At 37.4% G+C, this 27,973-nt stretch overlaps 1 protein-coding gene across 1 annotated transcript; it reads right to left on the reverse strand.

Moving 5' to 3' along the window:
- LOC128219199 (von Willebrand factor D and EGF domain-containing protein-like) lies at window positions 1-27,973 on the reverse strand. Its single transcript, XM_052927011.1, has 23 exons — window positions 27,939-27,973; window positions 25,458-25,520; window positions 24,888-25,126; window positions 23,542-23,643; window positions 23,028-23,169; window positions 22,008-22,096; window positions 19,853-19,966; window positions 18,891-18,982; window positions 17,534-17,597; window positions 13,961-14,155; window positions 13,093-13,310; window positions 10,596-10,743; window positions 9,485-9,581; window positions 7,508-7,680; window positions 6,634-6,893; window positions 4,522-4,645; window positions 4,136-4,244; window positions 3,679-3,809; window positions 3,340-3,445; window positions 2,429-2,528; window positions 1,002-1,138; window positions 461-565; window positions 1-129 (listed from the first exon to the last, which is right to left on the reverse strand). Exons 1-23 carry the CDS (start codon window positions 27,952-27,954, stop codon window positions 20-22), a joined length of 2,934 nt encoding a protein of 977 aa, XP_052782971.1. The 5' UTR covers window positions 27,955-27,973; the 3' UTR covers window positions 1-19.

Below are 27,973 nucleotides of genomic sequence, written 5' to 3' on the forward strand. Positions count from 1 at the left end.
TCAAATATCCAAGTTGGCCCTAGGCCATCGGCGGTCCGAATATCCATGGCTTGTTGCCGCACTGGTACATAAAGTCACAGGCGGCACATTGGTTCCGCTGGGTCCGTCCACAAGGACACGCACCAATGCCTGCAACGGACGGAAATTCATTTTGATAATTTTAACTAAATATTATTTAATTTACTTTCGATTAAGAAAACTGTTGAAGACAAAAAATAATCACAATGAAGTGCGTTTTATGGGAATGTCTTATCCCTAGTCTGACTCTATTAATTGACGCGCACGTGTACAGCGCGTCTACCGACATATGAATCGTATTGAAAGTTTGCCTGAATATACCTATTATCCCTTGTCTTGTCTTGTCTGCACATTCCCCGACATATAATTATCTAATTTGAATTATCTCAAAATGTGTAACTTCACTAAGACCCTGAAATAAAACTCCTGTGGTAAACCTTACCTATCCTGCAGCATGCACAGTTTGACTGGCTAGGGTCAAATCTGCATTTGCAGCCGCTTATGGCGATCGTATAGCCGTCCACACCGTTGCTGGGGGCAGCCAGAGCTAGGGAAAGGCGAAATGGCGGTATTGGTGTCGCATATGTAGAACATGTATCAAGCGTTCAGGAAAAACCAAGACTTGAATTATTGAGACATCAATCAGAAACAGACATCTAATAAGTAAATGCGGACAAGTCAGTGCTTCTATTGATGATTGATTACTTAATTTCATGGTAATCACTTTTATTAGTCAAGTTTATTGAAAAAAAATGTTTTCATGAAAATAATGTTCGTATAGCCTAAATAATCATACATACATTATGATTATGTTGGTATCAACGTAATGTATATTAATTTCCTGAAACAAATCATACGTCTGAGCAAATATACCTGTCAAATATGTTAAACTACGAACAAAATATCACAGCTTTTAGATTAAAAGTTATCATGAATCCATCTATAAACTCTAAACTTGAAGCTATCCATTTGTTTTCACTCACGATGTCCGCATATATGTGTATCCTCACACTTCACACACTGGTTGGAATGTGGCGCTTGACACTGACATCCGCCTACGTCACAGCACGCGCACGTGTACAGCGCGTGATTATGAGCACACTGACATCCGCTCTGTGAGCTTAGAGGGCATTGAAATAAATATAACAATTTAATTTGCTATTCACGAAAGGAGGTATGCATGCAGAATTATTTGCAGTAATTGTAGTTAGATTTTTTCCGGTACAAGACAGTTTATATCAACGATACGCTCAAATGACCTTGAAATGCAACTATGTAAAGAACTAACAGTGTGTGGAAATAATTTTGTCGCTTAGAACTCAAATAGTATCGTACACACAGGAAGTAGGGCAAAAGAGCACAAATCAGGTAATTTTTTTCCCGCATTATTCGACCTTATTAATTCTCTCCTATTGACTAAGTTAATTCAACTAATATGAAGTTTGGTCTGACGAAGTTACTATAAAACTGACCCATTCTTTTTCTTTCCAGGAGCTCGATTTCTTTGATTTCAACTTGCTTATGAATTTTGTGTAAAAATGAAGTTTCACATGATGCTCATTTTCGCAAGTGTTTCAGATTTTAAAAGGTTGTCAAAAATTATTTAAAAGGTTGTCAAAATTTATTAAAACCACATACTATGCAAAAAGGCTACTTAATTGTCTTTAACTTTGTTTGTTAGTTTTCATGAATGCATGTCCGCGCCCATTGGCTGCATTATGGTTTGAATTTTTAAAGATAATAAATAGTTTCTGGTTTCAAAACCTGTGTTTGGTTCTAACATTGAAATGCCTAAGACCAATAAACCAGACTTTATACCTTTTTATTTTTTTCTATCTACTTTCACTTTCAATACAGGTAATATAATTAAATGTTAATAGTTTGTAACAATCTATTACAATACACGATTTATTGAAAAGCTTTAGGTGGCAATATCGGCCAATGATGGTGATTTTGTTTTTAACTATATACATGAAAAGGTCGGATTAGATTATGAACACATTATAATTTAATATAATAAATCACCATTCCTTGCCAGTATTCGTAAAGCATCTTAAGTCATTTCCTTAAGTATCTGACTGATCATATGATATAATTATTAAAACATATTATCCGGAATACTTTATCGACATTGATTTTATTGAATAAAGATATTTAAAAAAACCCACTTATTCTTTCCTTTTAATTTGACTAAAGATGATTTATGAATACCGGCACAGGCAGATGCTTCCCCCCCCCCCCCCTGTGGAAATGGGCCGTGTTTTAACCTTCCAGGTGCCCTCGCAGTGCCGGATGAATGCGGTGGTTTTGTCTTCGTGCCAAAACAGGTCACAATAATGAATTGACTGGTGCATAAATACTAACAGTATTGTCGCAGTTGTATTCCTATTCAAATAAGTCTATTACTTACAACGTCCAGATATCAAATCTCTTCAAATAGGTTCCACCTTGTGGAGCGGTGGGTGGGGTGGTGACGGTGTGGCTCTCCGCGGGGGTTACGGGCTGGGTATCTGAAGAGGTAAAAGGTCAATGTCAGAGTATGGTATGTTCATCGAGACTGACCAGCCGCCTGACCCCCCCCCCCCTTACTCTTTGCTCTCAAGTTAGTGGAACGTTTGCATATGCAAACATGTATCTCTGATATGAGAGTGACTGATACATTTAAAAAATAAACTTGGCAATATAAACATTTTGATCGTCTTCAAGATATTTTCTTGCAAACTTTTGTGTGTTTCCGGTCATGTGGCCAGTACTGGAAATCCCGTCTTATTAACCCTATGCAAGATGAGTCACGCGCAACAACGGATTTTTCTATCCAGATACTTATAATCTGCGGTTGAATCAACTCATTTTTGATTGTATGGTTTGTGAAAAGTACATATTGCAATTTTAATACAGCGCAATCGGATGTTTAAGTTTGCAATACTTTTTATTTGAAATGAAAGAAAATAATCGTCAAGAACGCGATTTTTAGAGGAACTATTTGACGTCAATAGTGATCTTATATTACTTATATTACTACGCTTCATGACGTCAGTAAAAACATCGCACGCACTTTTTGGTAAAATGTACAAAAATGCGGTTTCTACGTCAATTGTTCCAGAAATCAATAATTTCATGTAAACAAGAAAAAATATAAAGCATTAATTTTCGGGCCGGATCGAAAAATTCGACTTCCGGACACGCTGCGAGGCCGGTAACTCGGCAAGCCTTCCGCATGCTCTCGGGTCGGATTTTTCTATTCGGACTGAAAAAACATGATTGATACTTATAATCTGCGGTTGAATTAACTCCCTATATAACAACGTGTACAAAACTTACTGGCCCATGCTGTCTGACTGTGTGTAGGGTCACATTGCTGGTTCTTGTTTTTAGCATTTACCTCCCCCGCCGTCCTACAGTTACCCTCAATCAGACAGGTGCCAGGCTGAAACACGTTCGGGCGTTAGCTTTTAATTATTTTAATCATGCTTGTATAGTTTTATTATGTACACATGGAAACCGTTTAAATCTACACGTGTTCTCAGCTCCAATACTAAAGCGGCAAGCCAACTTTTCACTAAGTTTTTTTTTATGTTTAGTAAATGCAATACTGTTTATGTTTTTTAAGTTAATACGTGCTAAATAAGAAAAATCATGATGGTGCACTGGATAGATTACCTTCACAGTACACGACGTCCCTGATTTTAGACAGTTGGCACAGTGGCTGTCTGTCCGTACGGCAGTTATCTCATTACTGTATGTGTGGCCGTCGTTTGTCACGGAAATGTTGAAGCCAACAACAGTCTGACCTGTGCAAATAGGTTTGTTTTATGTTCCGTTATTTAAATGTTATAATTGGTAAACAATATTATTACCACCATTATCATCATAACGTAACGAAAAAGAATACGGGTACTGTCAGTCACATTTTTTTACACTAATGACCATAACTATGTTTCCAACTGCTCGTCAAAATTACATGGATAGCATGTATTCTGTGACTAAAGAAAATTGTCACGTATCCCCAATTTGACCAATGCTGCCACAACACAATAGAAAACAATGTTAAACATAACCCACACGTTTATTTTGCACTCGAAATGGTTTTTACTCCAACCCCTGCCCCTAAACTGACCCCCAATGAAAGCCTTAGTTGGTAGGCGACATCCGACGTCATACATGCTCCTGTAAACCACGCCGGTAGTGAATGTGTGGCCCTTGTAAACGAATCCATGACCGTCAAACTGAAAACAAACAAGACAGTGTACGACTTTCGCGCTTTTTATGCGCCGTATTATGACCGTTAAGAAACTTACTAATCGGCAAGCATCAATTAATGTGAAGTATATTCCAGGATGCATTTTATCTGAGACTTAACAACCAGGTATTAGCCCCAAAATGAATCAGATCATGCAACTGTGTCAAATGTTATGATAACGAAAGAATTAAATCCTACCATTGGCAACTAAATAATTGTGATAATTAACACCTGGGAAGTGGCCATTCAGCAGCGATACTCACCTGCATGACGCGGACTTTACATGAGAGACGAGAGTTGTCGTAAATATTGTCCCCGTGCACATATGACGTCACGCATTCGCGGTCTGTGACGTCACATAGTACCGACTTCCCGATATATGACGTGCTGATGAAACATAAGATGTATATACGTTAAAGAACTAAGATATCTGGTCAATACATTGATATTATACAGACCAATAAGAGTTATTTGCAAACCTACAATTGTATTCAATTGTCATGGCTTGCATTGTAGCTTTTTAAAAGTACAGCAGGGGCGTAGCTAGCCCTCTATTTATGTGGATTCATAATTGTGCTTGGGGGGTTCGGGAGCATGCCCCCTCAGAAAATTTAAAAACCATGGTGTAATCTGGTGCATTCTGGGCGTTCGGAGGTGCTTTATTTAGTTCTGGAAAATGTGCAGTTTTAGGATCATGTAGTCAAGTACGCATACTGCAACTTTGGCTGATTATTTTGTTTAATATTTTTTTTTGTCAGAATCATGTAGATTCCAGCCGCGTATTCGCGTATAGGCAGCTACGCGCCCGTACGGTTTACGGCTTAATGACTTTTCAAATCATACCCAATTAAAATGGGATTTTTTTTGGCGACCGTAGTCACATAAGATTGCTTTATACGATACAGTATACCTCTTTTAATACGCTTATACAATGAAACATGAACATCACCCCAATTTCAGTGCTTTATGAAATTACTTAAAATTCTTATTGATAGGAATATTAGTGTTCTTTTACTGTCTCATGCTCTACATATTTCGTCTGTATTTGAACGTGAATGTAATGTATTTTAAAAGCAACTATGGAATGTATTTTTGTCATTTCATTATGGTACTCTTCTGTGCATTGATAATTTTAATATTCACCGTTGATCAGCTTTTAGTATTAATTTTTGGAAGAATTTAAATGAAAACGAGTTTCGGATATTCTTTCAAGTTTTTCACGCAGAAAACATTTCTGATTTGAAATCGAACCCAGAAGACTTATCAATGAAGTGGAATTTAATACAATGGGTAAACACCAACATTCAAATAAAAAAAACCCATACTACTTTATACATACAAAATATTAATACTAACTTGTAGTTCAGTACGAATAAGTTTGAATGGCAATTGATGCGATTTGTGGAGTTCAACGTATTGTTTTTAAAAACTTTTATGAACACTATAAAATTATCGAAGTTAAAAGGATTTTTATTTTAATGTCAAATTATTATTGTTCTGTGACATTCTTTAATTGTTCCGAGCCTGGAACTAATTAAGCCCCAAAATTACGGACTGTTTAGACATTAATTACTACGAACATGAGTGCAAGGTAACAAAAGAATTCATGAACCAGCAAAAACGTTAAATGCTTCGTTTGTCAGGATAAGCAACTACCATGAGCCTTCGTGGAAGATGGATGTTTCTCTCACCTCAGATAAGTAGATCCAAACATTTAACCATTCTAGAAATTCTTATCTTGCCCACGGGCAAAGATAAAACGCCCGTATGGAACTCCTTTTTAATGGTCATCACATTGTAATAACCTCCCTTGTTAAAGACTGTCGTCTGTAGCATCATAGAAACCTTGTTTTGTTGCAATATTTAGATTGCTAATTAATTATTTCTCGCTTCAAATATCTCCATAAAAAGGTTGTCACGCACCTTTCAAGAAATAATGATTCACTCTCCTCAGAACTATTTAAAGGCCGATTTGACTATTAACATAAACTGAATCAATGCGCGCATAGCCATGACAACCACGTATTATCACATATCCATACGCATTTATTTTCACTACGCACAAAATAGTTACAGCAAAAAAATACATTTTTACTTAATTTTGTTGAACTGAGGTGGGAGAAAAGGCATCTACCATAGTCACTCGTGTAAGATAGATTCATCCCGACCCTCGCGCAGGGTGTTTTGCGGAAACTCGGTAAACCTCGTTTCCGCAAAACACCCTACGCTCGGGTCGGAATGAACCTATCTTACACTCTCGGCCATGGAAGATACTTATAATCACAACCGTCGTTTCGGATAGTTTACGGAAAAGAGGTTTACCGAAATGTGTCGGTTCGGAATACATATGTAATCACATTGATAGAAGCACATACCTTATAACTCCATAAAGCATTGGTGCCTTCTGTGAGTTTATCTCACACGAATCACCTACGAAACCATGGTTACAGATACAAGTTCCGTTCGCACATGCGCCATTATCATTACAATCGTAATCCGGACAGAGCTCGCTGGTGACGTATGCAGGTGGATTACCGCTGGTGTCGTGGAGCGAGACGTTACGTAGCACGTGGTCGATGCATTTGTATATGGCTGTATGCAGGGCGCTTCGGACTAGCTCTCCGTTGTCAAAATACTGGGGAAAAACCCCATTGAAAATGAATGAAATGTCTTATAGATAAAACAAATACAGAACGAATGATGGCCATGACATTGATAATATTAAAAAAACGCCTTAGATATCAAGAGCGTTTCATTTCACATACGTTTTACTATGACACTATAAAGAAACGGCATATTGGTCAATTCTACAATTGTTAAAGCTGCACTCTCACAGATTGAACGTTTTGACAACTTCTTATTTTTTGTCTTGGAACGAGCCAATTTTTACGAAAATCCATGAAAACCAGTTTTATAAGACTGCTGACAAAAAATCAGATCGTAGATTTGTATATGTAACGTCAAAAATTGATGTTTTATGTATTTTTCTTAAACCGTTAGTAACATTTCAAGCCATAAAACAAAATCTACGATCTGATTTTTTTGTCAGCAATGTTATATCATTAGTTGGCAGATATTTACGCAAAAATTGCTCTTTCCAAGACAAAAAAAAGTTGTTTAAATGGTTAATCTGTAAGAGTGCAGCTTTAAGTGGTATTTATGCTTATTTGACGGTCGCATCACTAAACCTTTCATTTAAGCCATTCCCTAGTTTTTAATCCATCCTTTGTCATATTATCAGAAAATTACCTTAAAGTCTTCTATACAAATATCCTTTTCGTTGGAGAAATCTAGCCCCGCCTTGGCAATGCACTGTTGTAAAGTCGGGTTATTATCGATCGCAGAGTTACAGGCGTTTTCCGCTTCCGCTCGGGATTTTCCGTTAACACTCGGAAAGTTCGCTAACAGTTGGGGCTGAAACGCTGCAAAATATATTCATATATTTATTTATTTGGAAGAAATACAAGTAAAGATGTTTTTTCCAAAGGTAGCTAATGTTTGCAATGTTAGGAACAACGACATGCAATTGTTGGTCTTGTAGGGACTTTTTATAATGTTAATGCTGCACTCTCACAGATTTACCATTTTGACAACTGTTCTTTATCTTTTGTCTTGGAATGAGCAAATGTTTGCGTAAATATCTACAAACCAATGATAAAAGACTGCTGACAAAAGATCAGATCGCAGATTTTCATATTTCCGCTCGAAAAGTGATGTTCTATGGTTTAAAGGGGCTGTCTCACGTATGATAAAAAAGCGAAAAAAAGAGAAAGTTGTCGAAAACTGACATAAACTTGGCATCGATGTGTACAATGCATTGAAACTTAGTAACTGAAGTTCCACACAGATTACAATTTATTTAAGTTTAGCAGTTATTTCGTATTTTTCCATTAAAAAATATTACTGGGTATGTCTACCAGGTATAATTCATTCCTTATGCGTGATTGGCTAGTCGGTGTTATCACGTGATATTACCAAGGTAGGTGTATAGCTTAATTATGTCACGCGATTGGAGTAAGCCTTTGTAGCTCAGTGAGTACGTCGCTGGACTAATATTTTGGCGACACGGGTTCGAACCCGGTCTCCGACACATTTTTTTTACATTTTGGTATTTTATTTACAATTATGATATCAAAGCGTAACACATTCTATTAGATAATTGTCCTGAGATTCGTTACAGAAAAAACAACGTTTTTTTGGTGCCAATTCGTGAGACAGCCCCTTTAAAGCTTGACTAACGGTTTAAGAAAAATGCATAAAACATCAATTTTTAAACTTAATTTCTTAAATAGAAAAATATGTGACTATTTTTTGTCAGCAGTCTTATATGAATGGGTAACCTGCAGTTTTGAATAAATTGGCTCGTTCCAAGACAAAAAAATATATGTCAAAACGTTCATTCTGCTCAAATATCTTCTTTAAAGACCACAATTTTCAAATGCGTTACTAACGGCTTTGAGCGATTCTTTGTTGTGTGTTGTAATATTAAAGGTCCAAACATCCATCTCTGTTGTGGCTTACTGGTAAACAGTAAACGAAGCCACATCTGAACTGTGTATATATAGTATATATAGGCTATGAAAACATAGAACATACTTTGCTTCTGTCCCTTGTGAACGAAGTGGCAAATTTGTATTTCCTCACGCTCAGTACACTTTAAATTCATGAATTTGTCGAAATCAAGAATACGAGGTATTTGTTCAGGTCCAGGGTTAACCGAAGATAGCGGGGAAATGGGCCGTGTTTTTACCTTTCAGGTGGCCTTACAGTGCCGAGTAAATTTCGGTGGTTTTGTTTTCGCTCAGAAAATAGCGGGAATGGGCCTTACCTAGGTATCCCATAGGGCGGGGATTTTACTCGGGATTGGCTGGACCGAGAGTCAAGCTATTTCTCGAACCCTGGGGGGGGGGGCGTGGTTTAATTGACTCGTGCATTGCTACGAGTTCTTTTTTTTGTTTAATTGAATTACGAAATTCGAGACACTAAAACACGAAAATTAGGAGTGGTTGTGATTAGTACAGAACAATTTCGGATAGACTTGTTGTGGACTTTTTAAGCTTACTGTTATAGCGTTATTCTCCCATTACAGTAAGTATTTTTAAGGTTAATCAATAATTTTCTTCAGCATGTTTATAGTATACTTTTTCAATTTAAAGAATTCCAAGTTAACGTTATATTAAATACTCAACTCAACTCAACTCAACATCTTTTCCCCGTGTTACTTACAGAGACCGTAGTCGAAGTAGTAGTCGGCGGGGTAATCATCTGGGAGTGTGGTACTGGCGGCACGCCGACGGCGACCATTTGCGGGGTTCAGTTCACCCTGATATCGAACATATACTAGTAATTGACTTATCAATTTGTTAAATAAAATATTACATAACTATTTATAAACAAAAATAATATATAAAATAGGATTAGAGTGTATATGAAAATTGTCTTTCTAAACAGATTGAACCCCAGGCCCTGATTTATCGAAACTTCTTAAGCTTAACATTCTTAAGTAGCTTATTTTGTTAAGCAAAACTTCCTACTAAAACCTAAGTTTGATAAATAAAACATAGTCTTTTTTATGATTATCAGACAGATAAACCCCAATCAACAGTCAAAATCTTCCAAAAACTTTTTCACAAACTATCAAAGAACAGAAATAGTGATCTTAGCTTAATCGTGTAATAACAGACTTCGAGAAATCGGCCTTGATTTTCTTCCCAGAAAGTTAAACATTACTACCAAAATATTTTATCGAAGTCTGGTCTAGATCCACGGCAATAAACATCAATCACCAGCTTTCGGCACGTTCATTCAACAACAAAGTTCCGAAATGTGTTAGATATTGTATGCCGCTATAAGTTGTCGCAATTGAGAATTTTATAATCTTAAGTTTCATCAAATGACATGATCTGTGGATTATAAAATATCGTCAACATGATTATTATTGATCATATTCATTCCAGTTTTGTACATATGATTATGTGACCATATAGTTCTATATCACGCCTCCAACATGAATGACGCAACGTCATTGGTCCAGGACTGGTCACGTGGTGACCCCATATTTTTCATATTGGGTTACCAATTTTTGTTCGTACCAAAAAGGCGTCTATTTCCGATTTCGCTGAATATTCCGATGAATAAATGAAATATTTAAACATGTTAACAGGTTGTCGACGTGATATATACGTTACGGGGTAAGTAGGTGAACCGATATGGGATATACGGGGTGCAGAAAACATATTCGGGTTCGAGTCGAGCTCTCATCTGATATGGTTTCCTTTGACCCGTATATCCCATATCGGGTCACCTACTAACCCCGTAACTTATAATAAACGCTTACATAGACGGCAGGACGTGCCGTGTTGCCATCGATACTGCACGTGACTTGACCCTTCACCTTCTGATCACACTTGCAGTAATACATGTCTCTGTTCAGTTTTGGGTCAATGGCTGGGGTCTTGTCGAAAAACGAGTCGCCAACTGGAATCCTGCGAACATCGGAGCCATCATATCAATACTTTTTTTCTTAATTAATAAGTCAACATCATATATTAAAAAGAACGTTTTTCTACATAAAGCACCTGCCACGTATACAAGCTACAATCGTTTGTCGTATGATATAGACGGGGCTACGATAGAAAGGACTGAAGAAGGTGTGGGAGAGGTGGATTGTAGAGATCACATATAATACAGTCGAACCCCGTTATCATTGAATATGTTGATTGAAACCTTTGATCGAGATTTCAATGGAAAGATATTCTACAACCAAAAATGTACTTGAGTACAATTTATTGCCTTTTAACAATTACTTAAGTTTATTTTTGCTCTGGAATAAGATTTCTTTGAAATATTGTCAAAATGTTTCAATAATACATTCTATGAGAAAATACGTTTTCAAAAAGTATAAAAACATGCAAGATTTTGAATAATATTTTGTATTTACATGGTAAAATGAGTTGGATTGAGTTTGAGATTTGACTTAAGTATGTTCGTGATATTGTGGCCTGTTCACCTCAGATGTCCCAAAAATCTTATGAAATACTTCATAAAACACCTAAAAATCTGCCCTCATCACACTAGACGAAGAACATGAAGACCGCACTATGTCCTGGCAATTTCGACGAACGCAGCGAGGGCGCGGTCAAGTTCTTAAAAAATGCTTAACTAAAGTTCATACTACGTCCTTACTGCGTCCCTGTCAGGCATTCGCTGCGTCTCACACGTTCCAAATACGTTCTTCCTGCGCACATCTTCACGCGCGCACCACACCCAATGCGTTTTCAATACGCGCGCACCACGTCAAATGCGTTCTTTGTACGTGTTTACTAAGACCAGGGTGATTGCACCACGCGCTTACCAAGTGCTTATCACGTCCTCATTACGTTCTTATGACTTGAATTTATTTGTAAATGTGATCGAGATGTAATTATATTGTTCTATTTATAACTCACTGTTTTCATTTATTTCATTAATTGTATTTCATTTTTTCATTTGTTGCTATAAAATGAAGTTATAGGGGAGTTGTATCCCGTATTGATACTCGATCACTGTTCAGAACCTGACAGGACGTGTTAAGAACCTGATACAAACGTGTCTTTGACGTATAAAGCACCGAAAAAAACGTATTTACAACCGAACGAGGTCTTCTACAACGTGGCACGAACGTACCATAGTCGAAGAAAAAGTTTAGAGAGGTTATGGTGAGAACTCCATTGACGTAGCAAGAACGCAATGGTAACTTAGAGACATGGCTATGAGAACGCAATTCAATATTTCCCGTCCAGTACAACGCTTGCACTACGTCAACCAAGTCTAACTAGGTTTAAGGTATGCCGTCACTACGTCCATGTCGTCGTTAATACGTTATTGTTAAGTTCTTACTACGTCCTGATTCGACCACGTCCTCACTACGTTTTTTGAACATGTTCAAAGTCCACTAACATCATTCACGTCCTTCACGTCCATAAAGACCATACCACGTCCTTATCGGTGTCTATTGCGTTCCATCTACGTTGACCAAGTTTTGACTTTGTCCTGCCAGGTTTTGAGGACGTAGTGGGAACGTGGCCTTGTGTGATGGGGCATGATGTCCTTATTATTTACGACGCACCCATGACTCTCCTACGATTTTCACCAATTTTCTGCCGTACACTTGTTGTATATCTGTTACGCGACATATGTTGAAGGGGCTTCATTCAAACTAACTTTGATTAAGCTGGTGTTGTGTGCAGAAAATCACTACAATTTCGAAAATAAGGTAGCAGATGTTAAGCCATTCAAAAATGTCATTTAAGACCGTTTGCAGATGTAATAAAGAGCACATTTACAAACTGTATGTGTTATGTACGTTCGTTCCTTTATTTTTTAAATAATAGTTATCAGTAAAGGAATACCTTTCAAATGATTACTAACATTTAACATGAGGGTAAATGGAGCTATCATAGAACAAGCTTATTTTTGAGACGGATTCCTTATTCATGTATATACTTTTTCCGATGGTCGTCCACAGGCCCAGTGTGTTTTTGTGTTTTCCGAATTATAAGTGAGGGAAATGTGTGATGCGGTGGTGGTGGTGGGGGGGGGGGTAGACTACTACTGTTTTAAAACGGATTTTCGTGATTTTGCGAGAAAATGATATAACATATTTACCAGGTGAAAATATCCTCCCAAAACACCGAAATCCCTTCGAACAACGCCATTTCATTCCGCATCACACATTTCCCTGAATTAAATTTCGGAAAACACAAAACACGTTGGACCCCCTGTAAGTCTAACATTATTAGATTAAATCAGAACTAAATATATTTACTACTTATTTTTTAGTTAAACTAATTAACCTCCAGCTTTCGACGAAGTTATTATTCTGTGAACGATTGGTCGGGAAGGTGGCAATCTTTCCTGTCGGATACGTTAGGTCGTTGTCCCTGTTTCCGTCAAAAAAGCCACACAGACCCTCCGTTCCGGAGAAGTCGACTTCAGGGGCAGTAATGTGCACGTTCAATGCTACGCCACGGGAGTTTGTTACTTTGACCTGGGCGCCTGACGGAAAACTCACCTGTTTTCAAAAAGATAAATCAAAACGATTTGTTTTCATTTCATTGCCAGATCATTTACGTGTATACTCCTTCGGATCGCTCGTCACATTCTGTTCAGAAAGTTAATTAATACGTTTTCGATTTGTTCGGCCATTCGTTCCGAATATGTTTGAATAGACATGTTGTTGTTCGTTTACTGAATACACATATGAAATATATCGTGACATTTAAAGGCAATTATGCAATAATTTTGTGTCGGTCGTATTATGTGTTTTTTTTATTTGAATTGTTGGCATAAACAAAAATTAGTAATGCTAAAGAATGAACGTTTTATGTACCAGTCAACTGTAACCACGGCCCCCAGGTCCGGGGGCTTACCGGGGAATGCGGGGGAAATGGGCCGTGTTTTTAACTTCGAAGTGGCCCCGCAGTGCCTGGTGAATGCGGTGGTTTTGTTTTCGCGCCAAAAAGATGGGATTGGGCCTTACCTAGGATGTCCCCGGGGTGCGGGGGCATTTGGCGGGGATTTTACCAGCAGTTTGTTCCCGCAGGGCGAGGATTTTACCCGGGATTGGCTGGACTGAAAGTCAAAGTCCCCGCTATTCCCCGGACCTGGGGAGGGGGGCGTGGTTACATTTGATTGATGCATTAGGAAGTCATAACTGCCTACAGTCCAACTGTTCCCTGCTTTGTCCCTGTTGACCACCATTCTATGAGAGCTATTGTTGGGAAAAACTATACGCGGAAAAGAAGTCCCGTACTGTGTGTGGCACATGTCGAGAATTACGACGTTATTTCCCTCTTTCATTGCGACTCCGCAGTTACATGACACTCTGTGATTACATTTCCACGTCCTTACTTGTACCTGAAAAGCACAGAAGGCTCAAATTCATTACATCCAAGCTGGTATTTGCAGTCCGAAGGACTCCACGCGTACTCTAACCATCCAAGCTGCGGTTATATCCCCGATAATGACATCAATCACGCAATTAATTACTTATATTTAAACTAACAGTGCATTATTTCTTCACAAAATTGTTTTGAAAATACTAGATTTTATTTAAGAAAACTTTACAGTAATGCATTCTCATCCATTCTGTAAATGGACCGACCCGACCGTAACCGTAAAACAGATTATCTTATAATGTCATTATAACGCGGGAAAATGTAATCACTTCAGAGTTTATAAGTTAGAGGATTATTTACGTAAAATAGAAACAATACAAACAAAAACAAGATAAACAATTTTCAATTTATTTTAAAACGCGATGATTCGCAAACCGAACATATTCGAAGATGTTGCGTTCATCGGAACATATTCGTAATTATCGAAAGACCGTTCGATAACTGGACGTTGAGGTGTAAATATTAATTGTTATTCAAACGCAAAAGGTGAATATAATTCGGGCAATCTTATATCCGATGTAAGCCAAAACATGACAGAGCAACTCATCCGCATGTGCAAAAATGCACAATCTTTTGTAGAAACTAACAGACTTTCGGCAAACAATACCAAAACATAGTGTTTAAGGCCGATTTTTTTTGTCGCAGCATTAATAGAGCGACGCTTGTTCCAAAATACGCCTACCCACTCACCTGGAAGTCACTGGTTGTGCTTTTATACATGGGGAAACTCCAAAATTCGCCTACCCACTCACCTGGAAGTCTCTGGTGGTGCTTTTATACATGGTAATCTCCAAAATTCGCCTACCCACTCACCTGGAAGTCTCTGGTTGTGCTTTTATACATGGTAAACTACAAAATTCGCCTACCCACTCACATGGAAGTCTCTGGTTGTGCTTTTATACATGGTAAACTCCAAAATTCGCCTACCCACTCACCTGGAAGTCTCTGGTTGTGCTTTTATACATGGTAAACTCCAAAATTCGCCTACCCACTCACCTGGAAGTCTCTGGTTGTGCTTTTATACATGGTAAACTCGAAAATTCGCCTACCCACTCACCTGGAAGTCTCTGGTTGTTCTTTTATACATGGTAAACTCCAAAATTCACCTACCCACTCACCTGGAAGTCTCTGGTTGTGCTTTTATACATGGTAAACTCCAAAATACGCCTACCCACTCACCTGGAAGTCTCTGGTTGTTCTTTTATACATGGTAAACTCCAAAATTCCCCTACCCACTCCCCTGGAAGTCTCTGGTTGTGCTTTTATACATGGTAAACTCCAAAATTCGCCTACCCACTCACCTGGAAGTCTCTGGTTGTTCTTTTATACATGGTAAACTCCAAAATTCAACTCCAAAATACGCCTACCCACTCACCTGAAAGTCTCTGGTTATGCTTTTATACATGGTAAACTCCAAAATTCGCCTACACACTTACCTGGAAGTCTCTGGTTGTGCTTTTATACGTGGTAAACTCCAAAATACGCCTACCCACTCACCTGAAAGTCTCTGGTAGTGCTTTTATACGTGGTAAACTCCAAAATTCGCCTACACACTCACCTGGAAGTCTCTGGTTGTGCTTTAATACATGGTAAACTCCAAAATTCGCCTACCCACTCACCTGGAAGTCTCTGGTTGTGCTTTTATACATGGTAAACTCCAAAATTCGCCTACACACTCACCTGGAAGTCTCTGGTTGTGCTTTTATACATGGTAAACTCCAAAATTCGCCTACACACTCACCTGGAAGTCTCTGGTTGTGCTTTTATACATGGTAAACTCCAAAATACGCCTACCCACTCACCTGGAAGTCTCTGGTTGTGCTTTTATACATGGTATACTGCAAAATTCGCCTACCCACTCACCTGGAAGTCTCTGGTTGTGCTTTTATACAGGGTAAACTCCAAAATTCGCCTACACACTCACCTGGAAGTCTCTGGTTGTGTTTTTATACATGGTAAACTCAAAAATTCGCCTACCCCCTCACATGGAAGTCTCTGGTTGTGCTTTTATACATGGTACACTCCAAAATTCGCCTACCCACTCACCTGGAAGTCTCTGGTTGTGCTTTTATACATGGTAGCCTCCAAAATTCGCCTACCCACTCACCTGGAAGTCTCTGGTTGTGCTTTTATACATGGTAAACTCCAAAATTCACTACCACTTACCTGGAAGTCTCTGGTTGTTCTTTTATACATGGTAAACTCCAAAATTCACCTACTCACTCACCTGGAAGTCTCTGGTTGTGCTTTTATACATGGTAAACTCCAAAATTCGCCTACCCACTTACCTGGAAGTCTCTGGTTGTGCTTTTATACATGGTAAACTCCAAAATTCGCCTACCCACTCACCTGGAAGTCTCTGGTTGTGCTTTTATACATGGTGAACTCCAAAATTCGCCTACCCACTCACCTGGAAGTCTCGGGTTGTTCTTTTTTACATGGTAAAATCCAAAATACGCCTACCCACTCACCTGGAAGTCTCTGGTTGTGCTTTAATACATGGTATACTCCAAAATACGCCTACCCACTCACCTGGAAGTCTCTGGTTGTTCTTTATTCATGGTAAACTCCAAAATTCACCTACCCACTCCCCTGGAAGTCTCTGGTTGTTCTTTTATACATTGTAAACTCCAAAATTCGCCTACCCACTCACCTGGAAGTCTCTGGTTGTTCGTTTATACATGGTAAACTCCAAAATTCAACTCTAAAGTACGCCTACCCACTCACCTGGAAGTCTCTGGTTGTGCTTTTATACATGATAAACTCCACAATTCGCCTACACACTTACCTGGAAGTCTCTGGTTGTGCTTTTATACATGGTAAACTCCAAAATACGCCTACCCACTCACCTGAAAGTCTCTGGTGGTGCTCTTATACGTGGTAAACTCCAAAATTCGCCTACACACTCACCTGGAAATCTCTGGTGGTGCTTTTATACATGGTAAACTCCAAAATTCGCCTACCCACTCACCTGGAAGTCTCTGGTTGTGCTTTTATACATGGTAAACTCCAATATTCGCCTACACACTCACATGGAAGTCTCTGGTTGTGCTTTTATACATGGTAAACTCCAAAATTCGCCTACCCACTCACCTGGAAGTCTCTGGTTGTGCTTTTATACATGGTAGCCTCCAAAATTCGCTTACCCACTCACCTGGAAGTCTCTGGTTGTGCTTTTATACATGGTAAACTCCAAAATACGCCTACCCACTTACCTGGAAGTCTCTGGTTGTTCTTTTATACATGGTAATCTCCAAAATACGCCTACCCACTCACCTGGAAGTCTCTGGTTGTTCTTTTATACATGGTAAACTCCAAAATACGCCTACACACTCACCTGGAAGTCTCTGGTGGTGCTGTTATACATGGTAAACTCTCCGATCAAGTAATAGTCAAGATAGCTGAAATGTACAAAGAAAGAAAACGCAGTTTCATATTTTTATCAATATTTTTTGCATTTTGTTTAACTGGAAGTAGAACAATTCACTCCATTAACAACATTATTGAATATAAATAATGTTTCATTTTGGAACAATGACCTTCCAAAGCATAGAAAAATGAGATTTTTAACTACATGAGGTAAATGAAGACAGTACGAATTTTGATGCAAGACACCAACGACGCAGTTGAGTAGGTTCAAGCGTAAATATATATTCATTATCATACTTGGAGTCAAGGTAAGCATAGTTTTAACGTTTCTACTAAGTGATGGAAGTAATCAGAGGTGATATGAATTGATATACCCCGGTAAAACATATCAAAATCAAGAGAGCGCCATGTTGTCAGAAACAATTTATTCTTTATAAATGTAACTACATGTGTCACTGAAGTGTTAAGCAATAAAAATTATATGTAATACTTATTTTTTAGAGAACATTTTCACACCATAGAAAGGGCTCGTGTATAAAAAGGAAACATAATGTGCAGGCTGCGCTTAGAAAATGGATTTCCCCGGATGGAAATGGACACAAAAACATAAACGAAGCAACGCTATAGCCAACCAAACGTGCCAAATCAGCTCACATTTCTTTCATGGAACTTAGATTCATCTTAGTAATGATAACAATTAAAAGTACTTGCTTGAATTGTTGTTCATTATGTTTTATAAAAGGGTATCGTCTTAACATACATACAAAATAGAAACTCGACTTAATCCGTCAACTCTTGTCCTGTTAAACTTTCAATTGAGGAGAACACATGTATTCAGCTAATACGATGCATGTAAAGCATGTCAAATGATGGACGTCTCCATACAAATACACGACCTCTAAACGATAGCTCCACCACTTTACGGTGGTGCAAAGAAAAAGAGCTGTCGACACTTCTGTGGTGGAGCTGTGCCCTATGTTTACATGAACAAGCATTATGAACAAGACTCTTAAAGTGGTGCTTTATGTATTGTTTAGCTCCGGGTTAAGTTTTAATCGGTCATTGTACCTGAACCACTTGAATAAAATATTACACTGGAATAGAACAATGCCAAACAGTCAAGGTGGATAAAAAGAAAGAAGTGCTGAAAAAAGGCGACACACGACGGACGAGTCGGGTAGATTTTGAGTGTTTATAAACGTTCACCATGAGTACATCACATTCAGGTGCTATTAAAAAAACAGATAGACAATTAACAACGCATAATGTATAAATAGATTCGAGTTAAAATGGATCAAACGGTACGTCAGATTGTAAATACTTACGAGCCCTTCTTCGTGAAGGTTGTATCCAAGGTTCTACAATGAGGGTCGTCCGTACACGAACAGGTAGACGTGTTTTTATCTTTTGTTAAAATCTTAAATGAGAAAATATTATAATTTATTTTACCATTACGTCAGGATATAAAGGACAGGTGATAGTATTTTTTCCCTTTATTCGTAAAAAATTAAACTTGCATTGATAGTGTGGGTCGTCTACAAAGAAACACAGGACTGTGTTGTTGTTCTTTTATTATTGGGTGTACTTTAAAGGGACTCGCTCATGTTTTGTCACCAAACTTTTCCCGGTAATGCATCTTTTTACTTTTATATTATAATTATTACTCTTATTATAAAATCCCGAAATTTCAAACCTTGTTGTAGTGAAAAGGAACCCACGCCGGTACAGTCAAGAATAAAAAGAGAAAACCGGCACCTAATCCACTCGCCCACAGGGACTCATAATTAGCTGATGTATATTAAAACCTTTATCTTAACATTAGTAGCACCACGTTATAATGTCAATTAACCAATCACTCTACAGCCTTTTGTTAAAGAATGTTAGTAACAACATTCAAAAATGTGGACTTTAAAGACAATATTTGAGAAAATATCAATATTTGTTGAAGGTTTCCAGCAGTCAGTAACTTAGATTTAAAACTGCTAATGATTTGCCACACTTCATTTCGTAATAAAAAAGTCTATTTTACAAACCATGAACGAGTCCCTTTAAAAAAAGATTATCTATTTCTAAAACAATCAAATTTCAAGTACACTGAGAGTAGATGAAAACAAAACAAAAGTAATAATAACAATCATTCCTAATAGCGCTAATTACATACACTGTATATTGAACAACGCTTTGGTGTAATGTTTATGACAATGTTCTGATTAGTTAAACAAATGGAAAAAAATCCAAAGTTCAATTAAAGGAAATCTAAAATGGAAAAAGTCGATGCCTGTCATACCTGCATGAGCGGAACTTGGTATTTGTTGAAGATGGGCGAGGCATCAGCGGTATAAATGGGATTAAAATGCAGGAAAATATCCTTGTCCGCCTTACCGTCCCTGGTGGCAGACACCTGTATGGTCAAAAGCACAATCAATGTTAAACAAAACCCTAGACCTTCACTCAATTAAAATTGCCTTAAGTTTATACCCAATGATATAATTTGCCTTAAATTTACACATAATGTTAAAATTTGTCCTAAGATTTAAAGCAACTCATAGAATTTGCCAAAGATCATCAAATGTTAGAAATTGCCATAAATTTACACCTTATGTTAGAATTTGCCTAAGATGTACACCCAATGTTAGTGTTTATAATTGTTTTTCAACATACATTAGGGAAAATGGTTAAATTATCCCTAAAGTTTTACCTAGTGTTTGCCCTAGATTTCCAACCAATGTAAATGTTTGCCCTAGATTTCCAACCAATGTATGTGTTTACCCTAGATTATCGCCAAATGTTAAATTTGAAATAAATGTTTGTGTTTGCCCTAGATGTTAAACCAATGTAAGTGTTTGCCCTAGATGTTAAACCAATGTAAGTGTTTGCCCTAGATGTTAAACTAATGTCAGTGTTTGCCCTAGATTTCCAACCAATGTTAGTGTTTGCCCTAGATTTTCAACCAATAATAGTGTTTGCCCTAGATTTCCAACCAATGTAAGTGTTTGCCCTAGATTTCCAACCAATGTAAGTATTTGCCCTAGATTTTCAACCAATGTTAGTGTTTGCCTTAGATTTCCAACCATTGTTAATGTTTGCCCTAGATTTCCAACCAATGTTAGTGTTTGCCCTAGATTTTCAACCAATGTTAGTTTTTGCCCTAAATTTTCAACCAATGTTAGTGTAAGCCTTAGATTTCCAACCATTGTTAATGTTTGCCCTAGATTTCGAACCAATGCAAGTGTTTGCCCTAGATTTTCAATCAATGTTAGTGTTTGCCCTAGATTTCCAACCAATGTTAGTGTTTGCCCTAGATTTCCAACCAATGTTAGTGTTGCCCTAGATTTCCAACCAATGCTAGTCTAGATTTCCAACCAATGTTAGTGTTGCCCTAGATTTCCACCCATTGTTAGTGTTTGCCTTAGATTTCCAACCAATGTTAGTGTTGCCCTAGATTTACAACTAATGTTAGTGTTTGCCCTAGATTTCCAACCAAAGTTAGTGTTGCCCTAGATTTCCACCGATTGTTAGTGTTTGCCCTAGATTTCCACCCAATGTTAGTGTTTGCCCTAGATTTCAACCCATTGGTAAATAAATAAATGTTTAACCAATGTGAGTGTTTGCCCTAGATGTTATAGGCTAAGACTCAGTATGCCTTGGCCACGGCTAAATATCTCGTTGTCATGGCTTTGGATGCTGTGGCTAAAACCTAATATCTCGTTCGCACGAATTTATTTTGTTGCCAATTTAGTTATGTTTTGGTCAAGACTTGCAGATAATTAAGTCGTGCGAACGAGTTAGTAAGTCATGGCCACTAGATCAAAGAACAACAAAATACATATCTCCCTTTTGCCTTCGCAGCAATGCTTTCTTGGTCATGTTTCAATTCTGCAATAAACATTAGCCATAAAGTGCATTTGATAGGATTTACTCTTTGTGATTTAACTTAATTCGGGATTGTTGGGATAAGAGTGAGGTTTTGCACATAAACCAGTTTAACCCCCAGTAAATGTACATTTTTCTGACCGTTTCAAGGCTGTACTTAACAATCCTTGACAAACACCCCTGTTTTTATATATTATATATGTACTGTGTTTTTGTGGAGTTTTGTGCTGTTGTTGCATGTTTCTGGTTTGTAATTGTTTGTTTATATGTTATATGTCTTTGGCGTTTACCTCTTTGCCATTAAACGGGGGTAATGTTTAAACTTTAAGCTACTGAGCTTGTTTCTGTAGTTTTTCATATAAATATGTTATATGTCTGAAATATTATATGAAGATTGATGCATTCCGATATTTATAGAAATATTTTAAGCATTCACTTATTTAGTTACAAAAACTACTTATTTATTTGTACCGATTAAGTATACGAGTTATATACTATATATATAGTTTGGTATTTGATAGGCGCGGCGTTAAAAATACTTTTAAACAATGCAAACAATTCGAAATTACATGGAAAGTGGTGGTTGCCCTGTTTGTCTTCGGGTTCCACATTGCCGGGGTGAAGTGCACGTTACAATCTTTCACAAGGGTCAGCTGTCCTGTTTAGGATACATAATTAAGAACATTTCTCCCTCGGCCATTTTTTTTTAAAAACAACCTCGAATGTATTTGGACGGTTTACATACTCAAAAAGAAGTACGTTTAAGTCCGCTGCAAGTAGATCGCGTAGTAATTTTATTTAGCAGTTAAACTTAATGTCTTAACTCTTGGAAATCTTAATTATGTTTGCAATAATACACTTCACTGGTAATCAATTTAAACTTAGATCAATAAATACAACTCTAAAACACTAAGTTTAATTAACGATATAATTAAAAAAAATACAAACTACTTCAATTGATGTACCGGCATACATCCGATGTTGTTTTTGAAAAAAATGGCCGAGGAGTTCCGAATGGTGTAGAGTGTGTTTGTTGGTACATTTGTCAAAAACTGCAAACACCAAGTATATGCTACCTTTCTCTATTAAACCTACACTAACAAAAGGTGTGAAATAGACTAAATGAAGTAAACACTTTGAAATTATATGTTGGTGCATTCTTCAAAAATCGATCTACGTAAATGAATGAACAGAACATTTGAAAAACCTCGGTTGTCATAGGCTCAGACAAAAATGAAAACACCAAATAGTGGTGGCATGGGAGCTGCTAACAAGCTGTTTTCTCTAACAAACATTTACCGTTGTTGAAATACTAATATTGCTAACAAGCCACTTATGCATTGTTTCTAATGTATTATTCTGTAATGCAATATGGATGGCCAATTTTTAAATACAAAAAGATATAATAGTTGTCAATTTAGTAAACAGAGATGTTAATTCCATTGCAATCATAAGAAATCATTCCAATTGATTCGATGATCAATTATGATTGGCTATTTTGATTCGATGATCGGTTATGATTGTTTTCGATTATCCAACACTTAAATATTGCTGCCGTTGTTTGTTAATATGGTTAACAAAACAGATACCGTTATTGTTTATGGGGTCAAGTTCAATCTCAAGGTTGCATGTTTTGGCGTGTTGGGGCGGACAGCGGATGGGGACTGTAGAGTAGATGGAAACAGTCTTCGGATTCTCATTTTCTCCGACTACAAGGCGGTTTGTGTATGTCTAAAAAGTGCAATTAGGAAAGAACTACTTACATGCAAACCATAATCTGCTCTTTTGCTAGTCATGTTGACATCGGTGACAAAGGCTTTTTAACAGTCTAAAAGATTAATATCTAAAAAATATATTGAAATATGAAAAATGTATTGTTATCTATTGTCATATTTGAACTTTTAATACTTATCATACGAACATATAGAATTCGTTCTGAGGTAGCATGATAATTCATTGATTAATAATGCCGAAATGAATGGAATCCTATTTGGGCCACTGCGTGTTTGTCTTGAACATTTTCAAAAGGCGAGGGACGGGATCGCAATGTCCCTTATAGGATTCCGAAGAAATCACTTTAAGGCAGATTACAAAATGACCTACCTTAATGCCGATCCAGTAGATGTTACTCGGAATGTAGGTGCTGTTGAAATGGGTGCCAGGCTTCGGGGGAGTTAGAAAGAATGTCCGCACAGCGCAGCTCACCTATAATATTCAAACTACGTAACCTGGTGACCTGTATCACGTCGAGTTCGGTGTCTAAACACGTATCCGTCGAGACCGCAGGTCCTAAGTCCTATCGTAACATTCCATTTATTTTATACCTGACTATTTAATTATTCCTTTTTATTTTTCGGTTTTAATTTAATTTAGATTATACCGCTATATCTGTCTGATGTCCAAATATGGAGTGGCTTGCGTGTATGAATATGTTATGTACTTTTGTGTATTATAGGCAAGGCAAGGGAGGCTACTCCAGCGAAACGAAGTCAGAAGTTACAAAATTTACTCTCTTGAGCAAAAAAAAAAGGTTTTATATCTCAGCAAAATAAACAAATTGCTAATACGAGCAATTATTAAATGCCACAGCGAAAAATAACGAACATAACCTGTACTTATTTTACGAGTATAGACTAATCGTCATTTCATGAAGACGTAACGCGGCCATTCTAACAAAGTGAATATTCATGGGATTTTTTAACGATCAGTATATATGCAGAGTTGAGGGAAGTTCGTTAGTCGATCGCTATTACTATCGATGACGCAAATTTGCTATCTTCTTTGTATTTGCGAGCTGATCATGTATATGATAACGTTACAATTTATGAACTTCGAATTGGCAAACAACTATTTGTCTAGATACAAATATGTTGGAAGTGTTCTCTGCTTTGTGCTTTTAGTGGCGTGAGTAAAATTTGGTAATTTTAAGTATCTAAAATTCAACAGATTTTAGCAGTTATTTTTGCCACGCTATTAGCGGCGCGAAAGTGGTTCATAAACTACACACGGTACTAGCACGATACGGAATCAGAAAACGACAGTTTGGTGATACGGATTTTCCATTACAGCGTGCAGTATTTCACTGTTGTATATGGGAAAGGCAATATACTAATATAAAAATATCAACGAACACACTTTAATAGTTAAATGAACATATCGAAAATCATGTTTTGAGTTATTACAGGTTTTCTCACATTGATGAGACTGGCTCACATTTGTTTACACATACATTATAACTAATGCTAGAAATCACATCAACATCTTTACATTCACTTACATTCTCATTTGTATTTAAAAAGCGTAAGAAGCAGTGAGCGGTAAATGATCCCATTTCAATATTGTTTTTCTCCTTTTTATATTGCTACCTTCCTGCAGTACTTTTAGCGCTTTGATACTTGTAATTTGTAAATAATACAAGTCATATTTTAACAGTCAATATAGTGACTTACGTTTTGCCCCATATGACCCTTCAGAAGATTTTGATTCAGGTCAGCGTGCCTAGTGACCCCGTCAGTAATATGCACGGGCGGGACGTTACGGTCGGGCTTGTCGTCAAAAAGGAACTGTACGTCAAAACCGACGTCACGTCGAGCGTGGTCAAAATTAATATCGCACTGGAATTTAAACGACCCGGGCGTCAAAATTGGGTTGGATAAGTGTGGTGAAGACAACATCTGTGGAAACTTGTCTGAAACAGTAGCACAAAAGTTCAATAGCTTCGAGTTGTTATGAAAGTTTATTTAAATTAATTCTGATAATACAGAGTTGAAATGTATTTTTAAAAGACTAGTAAAATGTCAAAGTAGGTAATATATTTATTAATTCATTAATCGTTTCAAAGATCTATACTACAAAGACGTACCATAAAAGACATAAACATTTCCTTTACAGGATGGTTCCAAGATATGACGTAATGGTATATCCCAAATCTCACCGGGTAAGATTATAGGATTTACGCATATTGATAGTCCTAAATTGAATGTGTATTACGTATGGTCGTGACGTTAACGTGGACTTACCGTAACATCCTGGAGCCAAGCCAGTAGCTGACGTTTGGTGTGGAAGACATGGGGTTCCACTTCCTGTAAAATACTGATCTATGTTAAAAAGTTAAGATGATGCTTTTTCAGAAAGTAAAATTATGAATGTCCATTGATTTCAAGTACTTAATAGTATCTTTAAGTATTTGCTTTTGTTCATTCCAAAATTTTGAGCGAAGTAATTTCATTGTCAACAATAAAATACTCATTAAGGTCCAATACAAAAAAAACCTCAGCTCACTTTGCTAAAATACCAACTATGGTAAGAACTCGTTTTCTTATCCAAAAATGTATGGAACACTATTCCGTTTATTATTCGACAAGCCTCTACATGAAATACCTTTAAAATACTTTTTGTGTATGTGTAATGATTGTTTTGATATAATTGTTAAATCCTGTATTTGTATGACCTCTGTTTAGTCATATTTGAAGATCACTCGCTAAGTGAAAGAAGATTCTTATCATATTTCGAAACATTTGAACCTTTGGGCATTTTTATATCATATCATCCTCATGTCTTAATTCAGACCCAGACCTAGAAAAGCATTCTTTTTTATGACAAAAATAGCTTATATGTTCTATTCGTTTAACACAACTTGTGTAAATATTTGTACATTTTTCACACTTAGCGTACTGCTAGATAAAGAAATACAACTAAATAAAGATTTGCCATTTTGGGTTTCGAGTCTGAACTTGGGTTTGAGACTAAACGTTACCATGGCCCTAGGATGTCCAGTCCTTTAAAGGCTGACTTCTTGCGTTCTACATAACGGTATGATTTTGTAATGTGAAAGAATTTGATATGGTTATGTAAATATTTACAACTACCAATATATCTAATACCAAATATTGTATATGGGTTGCATCCGGTAGAAGGCGGAAATGGTACGGTTACTAATATACAAAATAGGCGGCGGCTATGAACCACCATCTTACCCTAACCCTTATCGTAACCATAGGCAAAGGCCTTTGTAGAACACCCAGAGCCACTTTAGAACACAAGGAGCCATTAAAAGACACAGAAGCCTTCATAGCGCAGGTGACTGGAGCCCTAACCCGAGTGACGATAATAAGCGCCGCCTTCGCTACCCCTACGTCCGCTACTCGATGTACATTTGAGAGAGAGAGAGAGAGAGAGAGAGAGAGAGAGAGAAAGAGAGAGAGAGAGAGAGAGAGAGAGAGAGAGAAAGAGAGAGAGATATGTTTCCATGAAACCGAGAAGAGTATAGTTAATGAGGCGGGGTGGGGTGTTTAAGGAGTAAAGAAGGGTATAAGGGGATAAGGGGAGTGAAGGTGTGAAGACAAAGAATGAGCGCAAGCAAAAGAGTGATAAAGGGCAAATTGTAGAAAAGGGGAAATAAAAAGAGGAAGTATAGGGTGATGATATATATATATATATATATATATATATATATATATATATATATATATATATATATATATATATTTATATATATATATATATATATATATATATATATATATAGAGAGAAAGAGAGAGAGAGAGAGAGAGAGAGAGAGAGAGAGAGAGAGAGCGAGAGAGAGAGAGAGAGAGAGAGTGGAGACATAAGGTGATGAAAAGGGTGAATGAAGAGTGGAGAGAGAAATAGGGATACAGAGACATAAAGAGAGTATGAGAGATTTTTGAGCGGAGACAGACGGAATAAAATATCATAAAGGGTAGTAGAGAGTGAGCTCGGGAGGAGAGAGGGGCCGGGGAGGAGAGAGTGAATGGGGGGGATGGTTGTGAAAACATGTGTAAGACGGAGACAAGGGGAAGAAGCTATCAGTGATTTTTGATATATCTGAAAAATGATATTCCTTAACGGCACACTTTGGCATGTCCAACCTAGCCTCAGAACAGTTTACTAAGTTTTACTAAGGAAAGCTATCAGCGGTTTTTGATATATTTAAATAGCAATCTCCCTTTTTCGCACAGTAAAGCATTTGTCAACCAGTCACAGAACATTTTACTAAGGGAATCTATCAATTAGGTACTATCTATTTGAATAGTTATCTCCCTTACACGTATAGAAGGGCATGTGTCGCCCATCAACAGAACAGTTCACTAAGGGAAAATATCAGTGTGGTATATTCTGGTATATCATGGCTTATTTGAACATTAATCTCCCTTAACCACACAGTAGCAGCCACAGAACAGTTCGCTCAGGGAACTTATCAGTACGAGTTGGTTTATTTAAATAGTTAACTCCCTTCATTACATACACAGTATCAGCCACAGAACAGTTCAGTCAGGGAACTTGTCAGTATGACTTTGTATATTTGAATAGTTTACTCCCTTCAACACACACACACAGGAAACTAGTATAGTGTATCTTATTTGAATAGTATTCTCCCTTGCCCGCAAAGTAGGTCATGTGACACCAAGGCGCATAACAATGCACTGTTGAAAACATTGAAATATATTGAAGAGGAATAGTTTATATAAATGATTTTTACCCGCACAGTAGGACATGTGGCAACCGGGCGCGGGT

The sequence above is a fragment of the Mya arenaria genome, chromosome 15, assembly GCF_026914265.1.
Source record: "Mya arenaria isolate MELC-2E11 chromosome 15, ASM2691426v1".
In the NCBI taxonomy this organism is placed as follows: Eukaryota; Metazoa; Mollusca; class Bivalvia; order Myida; family Myidae; genus Mya; species Mya arenaria.